The sequence below is a fragment of the Chanos chanos genome, chromosome 7, assembly GCF_902362185.1.
Source record: "Chanos chanos chromosome 7, fChaCha1.1, whole genome shotgun sequence".
NCBI classification, from domain to species: domain Eukaryota; kingdom Metazoa; phylum Chordata; class Actinopteri; order Gonorynchiformes; family Chanidae; genus Chanos; species Chanos chanos.
The window spans coordinates 40,647,194-40,653,738 of record NC_044501.1 but is presented as its reverse complement, the minus strand read 5'-3'; the positions used below and the strand labels follow the sequence as shown (position 1 = coordinate 40,653,738).

The 6,545-nt window shown below is 36.5% G+C and overlaps 1 protein-coding gene across 1 annotated transcript in view; it reads left to right on the top strand.

The window, feature by feature from the left end:
- Window positions 1-5,829, top strand: part of LOC115816385 (uncharacterized) — a gene marked incomplete at its 5' end in the record, with an annotated part of 29,135 nt that extends 23,306 nt beyond the window's left edge. Inside the window, 4 exons of the mRNA XM_030779341.1 lie at window positions 4,598-4,688; window positions 5,047-5,109; window positions 5,405-5,482; window positions 5,738-5,829. Of these exons, the coding sequence (XP_030635201.1) occupies window positions 4,598-4,688; window positions 5,047-5,109; window positions 5,405-5,482; window positions 5,738-5,829 (324 nt within the window). The remainder of the gene's footprint in view (window positions 1-4,597; window positions 4,689-5,046; window positions 5,110-5,404; window positions 5,483-5,737) is intronic.
- Window positions 5,830-6,545: the final 716 nt, after the last annotated feature.

Sequence of the window (6,545 nt, the reverse complement as noted above, 5' to 3'; positions counted from 1 at the left end):
TTGAAATTGTCCATCTTTGACACATTCACTCTTAACAGAGCAGTTGTTGACTCTGTAACGTTCTGAACACAGTGCACATAAAAGTGTGATGGGAATTTAAAAGAAGCAATTTTCAGAGTTTCTACAGTCTCTAGCCGTGATGATCTCAAACCAAAGGGTGTTTTCTTAAGTAAGAAAGAAACAGATAATCATTTTTATATAGAGGACTTCTTACAATGACAATGAAACTAAAAGCCATCTTTATCCAAAGTATTACCAAGAATACAATTTAAAATAAGTCTAAGATTGTTTGGTATTAATGTAAGAGGGGGCCCCTCATGCTTCTCTGGTTCTCCTTGCCTCCAGTGTTCAAGAATGATCTGAAGTCTTTGATGCTGTAACTACAAAGTAATGATCGATGTTCTAGAATGATCTGAAGTCTTTGATGCTGTAACTGTAAAGTAATGAAGGTAATGTTGACTGAAATGGACAACAGCAGCAAATTTGTCCTCTCCGAACATATGGCTTCTGAAGTAAGAGATTTGACTCCGTCACAGAGCGCATATAACACTAATGAGCAGACTATCGCAAGGAGATGCAAAGTTATGAATTAGGACCCTGAACCACACGTTATAAAGTCTACATCAACCTAAAATGAAAAAGGATGAACATTGCTTCAAACAGTGTGCATTTTATTTTGATGACTTTTCAAGATCTAAAATCTGGGACATTAATGTACGCTTCTACTCATGAGATTGTTTAATGTAATTGGTGGTGTTTAATTTTCTTGTTTGTATACTTTATTGACTGGTTTGGGAGGTAACCTGATAACCATTTGCCTTTAAGATTTTTTTTTTCTTTCTTTTTTTTTTTTTTTTCTTTTTTTTTTTTTTAGCGTTGTGCTGGGGTCAGCAAGAATATTTTATCCATGCAACAAGTTGAATGCAGTCTAATATATCATCAGCATAGAGTGTAATATTTGCCTTATGCTAGATTTAATTAAGTTAGAAATATTAATCGTTAAAGAAAAAAGAATTATTAAAGCTTTTTAATTGGAAAGTAATGTATGCATAATTTCCAGCTGCATATTTGGCTTTGTTGATATATATATATATATATATATATATATATATATATATATATATATATATATATTTCATTAATTACCAAAAAATAAAATGCAATAAAACAGAGTTGCCACACTGTGCCCATGTATCTGATGTCTCAGAGTAGTGCTTAACCATTTGTGGTTTGGCTTTTGTTCTATTTCAAGCATGTTGTTTGTGTAGTGAGGGTGCGGGAGGGTTAGGTAACTGGTCCTCTGTCGTCTTATATATATATATGTGTATGTGTGTGTGTGTGTGTGTGTGTGTGTGTGTGTATGCAGCCATTTGAGACACCATGAGCTCTTATTTATTTATTTATTTTCAGTTTTCGAGGAAAAAAAATGTACTAATTTCAGTACTTCTGAATTGAGACTGAGTGGGGGGTTCTTACTCAAACACAGTCACAATCATTCACCAAATCAATAAACAGAACAACACTGAAATTTCAGATTATCGACAGCTTTAGTTACAGTGAGTAAGAGGAGCACACTGGTCCTCATCTGCTGCTCTGAGTACCTCTTCTTTTCAGTTGTTCAAAAAAATGCATTTTAAGATCACAAGCTAAACTGATGCCTCAGTTGATGTTTGTTTATTTATTGCTGTACTTAGTGTATAGAACAGACTCATATTTTTGGTGTGCCTTCACTTTGTCCTGTAACATTTAACCGTAATTCATCTTCCACCGTGTTTACTGTCTATGGAAAAAGAGCGTTGCCAGATGTTAAAAATCATTGTTCTGAGTTTCTTCCTCTCTGTGTTCTAGTGCTAGTGCCTCTAGTCTACTCTGGACTCGCTCAAGGTGATGAACTTTATTTTATCAATGTCAAATTTTTCCCATGAGCAATTTTTGCTCTCAGTATGACGTACAGAACATGAACTGAGTAGTGACAGTTACTTTACAGTAAAAAGCATGCGCACTTGTCGATATGTACTGTACTCTCTAAAGAGGGAGATACCAAAAAAAATGTTTGCCAATGTCTGTGCAGAGACCCTTCTCAAATTTCAGTGGTCTGAACAAAATACCACAGATGCTTTCAGCTTTTGGATTCACCTTCTTCACAGTGAGAGATGTGTGTTTGTCTTAAACAGAGAAACCAAGAGCTGTTCTAATACTGGAGTCTCATAACAGTGAGATCTTCATTGGAGAGACTGTCACTCTCAGATGTCACATATATGGAGGAGGAGACAGTCAGTGGTATTATGCTTTTTTTAAAGATGGTGAACTTATCAAAAATCGCTTTAGTGAATACTCATTTAATGCTACCGACTCCCACAGTGGTAAATACACTTGTGTAGGGGCACGAGAAAGTCACCATCCACTATCAGAGATGAGTAATGTTGTAACAGTGACAGTGTCAGGTGAGTCTGTTACTATTCATATCTACATTATTAAGCTTTCTTGCCATTAACTGACTGTAAAAAATATGTCAGTCTTTCCAATCCTTAATATCATGAGTGTGACCTTGGTGTAAAATGTTTAATACATCAAATACTGTCCATACAGTTATCATGCGTTTTAGTTTTGACAGTAGATGAGTTGTTGAATAAAATCATAAGGTCACAGTAGATCTCAGATTAATTGTCTGGTGATTGTGAGTGGGAACAGTAATAATGTCAGGTTTTGAAATATGATTATTTATTATTCGCATTTAACCATGCTGCTGTGTATCTCTTTGTTCAACCCGAGTGACACCTGATAAAGAAACTGAGGAGAATATGTTTGGTGACATTATAGAAGCAACTGGTTAAATTTTATTTATGAATACTAAGAGGGAATATGTGTGAATTATCTGTAAAAGGATTTCTTCTATTCTACTTTTATACACTTACCTGTAGCAACACTCATTCTTACAACCTGGAACTTTACAATTTTTTTTTTTTTTTTCCCTGGCAATCAGGGAGCTATCAGTTTACAAAATGCTATTTGTGACTTTAAAGGTCAAGTATATCTCTGTCTGTTTCTCTCTCTGTGTGTTTTAGGGCTGAATTCATATTTCTATGGAAATAATCAAGGTAAGAACACAAAAATGATCATATCATTTCTTAAATGAAGATATTTGTCTGAATTAACTGACATTTCCTGCAAAAAAAACCCTGCAAATTTGTACAGAGAATAACAGAACAACTATGAATTTCCATCATTTTCTCAGCCTTTCCAAAATGTACACTGTCAGTAGAACCAGAGTATCCTGTGTACACTGGAGAGACAGTCAGTCTGAAGTGTGTGATAGAGTCTGGGAGGAACTGGAGATATAAGTGGTATAAAGGCAGCACTCAGACTGCAGTGTCTCAGTCTAATGGTTACACAATAACTGGAGACACATTCACCATCAGAGCAGCTGCTGTAACTGACCAGGATCAGTACTGGTGTCGAGGAGAGAGACGTTACGGACCTAGGTTCTCACAGCCAAGCAATAAAGTTGCTCTCACTGTAAGAGGTGAGTGATTAATGTGATACAGACTTAGAGGACAATACAAGTATGATATTTTGACAGTGTAGAGTCTGAATTATTCATTATTCTCCTACAGGATCAAACCCAAAACCTCAACTCACCTCCAGTCTTAAAGGAGCAGTACTGACAGGAAACACAGTTACTCTGAGCTGTAAACTGGACCAGTCCACAGGATGGGTGTTTTACTGGTACAGACACACACAGGACTCTTCAGCACTGACACAGACTGATACAGACTCCTACACAATCAGTTCTGTTACAGACTCTGATGGAGGACAGTACTGGTGCAGAGCTGGAAGAGGAAACCCAGTCTACTACACACAATACAGTGATGCAGTCTGGCTAAATGTTACAGGTGAGCAACACTTTTTTCTGAATCAGCTATATGGACATGAAAACAGCAGACTGACCAGAATCAGGTTACTGTGGTAGCCCTGGAATTGGACCTATGAGTGATAGCAGGTATGATCTGAGAGTCTGTCTTAACCATCTGTGCCACTAGGGGGCTCAGAAGCATATATTCCACTCAGGGAATTAGAGTCAAGTTCATTGTGTTCTGTTAACAAGGTGATACTGCAGTGGTGTGAATATATTACATATGAGTGTGTGTGCGTGTGTCTGTGTGTGTGTCAGGTGATGGATCCTCTGCTGTAACAGTAGGAGTGGTGGTGGGACTGGGTGTTGTCTTTGTGATCATCATTATAACGATCCTGCTTTACTGGTCCAAAAAGCGAAAAGGTAAAAACAGTGCCTGAGTACATCTAAACACTGGGTACTTATGGAGAGGTTTTTAATGTAGATATCAATAATATAATAATAGAATTACAGAATCACATACTGAACGTATTTAATTCATAGAAGCATAAGCAAATTAACTTTAAGTAATAATTGTGTTTTGTATATCATTACAGGTTCCTGCTGTGGTAAAATGTGCCTGTGAGTGAATCTGTGATGTCATTAATACATTTGTTGTTGTTGTTGTCATTGTTACTGTTGTTGTTTTCCATTGTTGCAAATAAAGGAGTTGAATTTTTGTGACCGATCTATGTCGCCCTCTAGAGCCAAAAGACAGAATGGCACCAGTCCGACTTCAATGCAGGATCAGAATCAGACAGGAGGAGGAATGAGGGCTCAGTCAGGACGTGTGTCTGTACAGTGTGGTCAGAACAGAACTATATCTTAACAAATGTTTTTTCCATAGTGAACTTCTCAGTCATTATAAAGAGAAGACAGCAGTGTAATTTTAAAGGTATGTAAGTCTGGGGAGGGCTCATAAAAGTATGAACAAAAACTATGCAATTGTATGCTGTGTGTGTCAGATGATGCCGAAGAGGGACCAAGTCATGTGACATATTCTCAGATTGTGATGAAAAACATGAAAATAAACAAAGGTAAATCAATCTCGCAAAATGATTCTAAGGGTTTTCCCATTCATACTGAATGAATTATCAAGAATTTAATTATACTCAAAGTCACATCTTATAAACTCAAACTCTTACCCCTACCAGACAAGACCAACAGGCCACAGAAGGACACAGTTTACTCACAGGTGACGTCAAACACAACCACAGGTATAGTAACACCATCATTACACTCCCCATCACACACTCACACCATTTTAACTGGCACTGAACATGCTTGAGTTTTAAGGGTTTTGGGTTAACAAGACCTACAGATTAAGAGAGATTCAATAAGAGAGACAGTAATTTAGTCTGGAGTAAAGGAAGTGTTTGTTGGTGGTGCACATATTCCTTGTAAAGGCTGTTGTTATTAGGGGTCAGAGAACAGTTATACACCCTATGAATGGTTGAATGTGAGATGAACAAACCCTCTCATTTAGACTTTATGCATTCTACTGCGCTATAGGTTTTGTAGCTGGACCCAGTGATGTGATTTACACTCCCATTGTGATAAAACAGAAGAAAAACAAGAAGAAGAGAAAAGGTAAGACCAATAATTTCAGTAAGAAAATCAATATGTTGTTTCTTTTCATTCTTGGACTCCTTTTCTTAATTCATTATATTTAAATTGAATTCTCACAACAGTGATTTCAATGTTTGGAGCTGTGTTTTCATGATGTAAGACACAAAATGAATTTCTGTAGTGCTGAATTATTGATTGATGATATGCAATCTTACAGAATTATTAAATTGTAATTCATATGAATCATAAATGTTTTTTTTTTTCTCTCTGTATCAGATGACATCAGCACCAGTACAGTGGTTGTTTATTCAGAGCTGAAAAGGGGTATGTATGAGAAAGGCCTACAGAACATTAGACAGCTCATCTAAAGAGTCACAAGGATAACAAGAATAGTGAGGATTTTAAAGGCTTGACAATGTGATTTTACGTGAAGTGAAATACACTCTCAACATCGCTGGTCTTTGAGACAGTAGATGTGGCTTTTCTTTTTTTTTCCTACAGTCATTTGTTCACAATCCATGTACTCTGACATCATGCATTCTCAAGGATAATATCACAGTTAAGCCTATGTCTAAATACATTCTGAATACCTTTATTTCCCTCGCATATATTTAGTTAATTTTGCAATATGCTGTTGTAATATTAAATAAGCTTTGGTCTTTTACAGGTCGAAGGCGACAGGACAGATTACAGAACATGTAAGGACCTTAGCTCCTCCCCCCTCTGGCTCCACCATTCAGCTTTCGGCATCGCCAGCCAACTGACTGCCCTGTCAGCTAATTATTATTTGCATCCTGTTTCTTTTAGTTTGCCCCTCCCCTCACGAATCTACTCTGGTCCTTTAGTCATGTATAAATACCATTTCACTTTCCTTTTTAGTAAGAGACCAAGCTCTATATCTCTGAGTTCTCGAAACCAGTTATATCACCATATTCATGATGGACTATGATACATACCTGGATACACTTTTTCTTTTTTTTTTTACAATGCTGATATTTTTTTCCCAGAGTTTTCATTATTGTGTAAGGCCCTTATAAAAACACTTTACTTTGTTAATGCCTTTCTAATGTTAATTATATTTTAG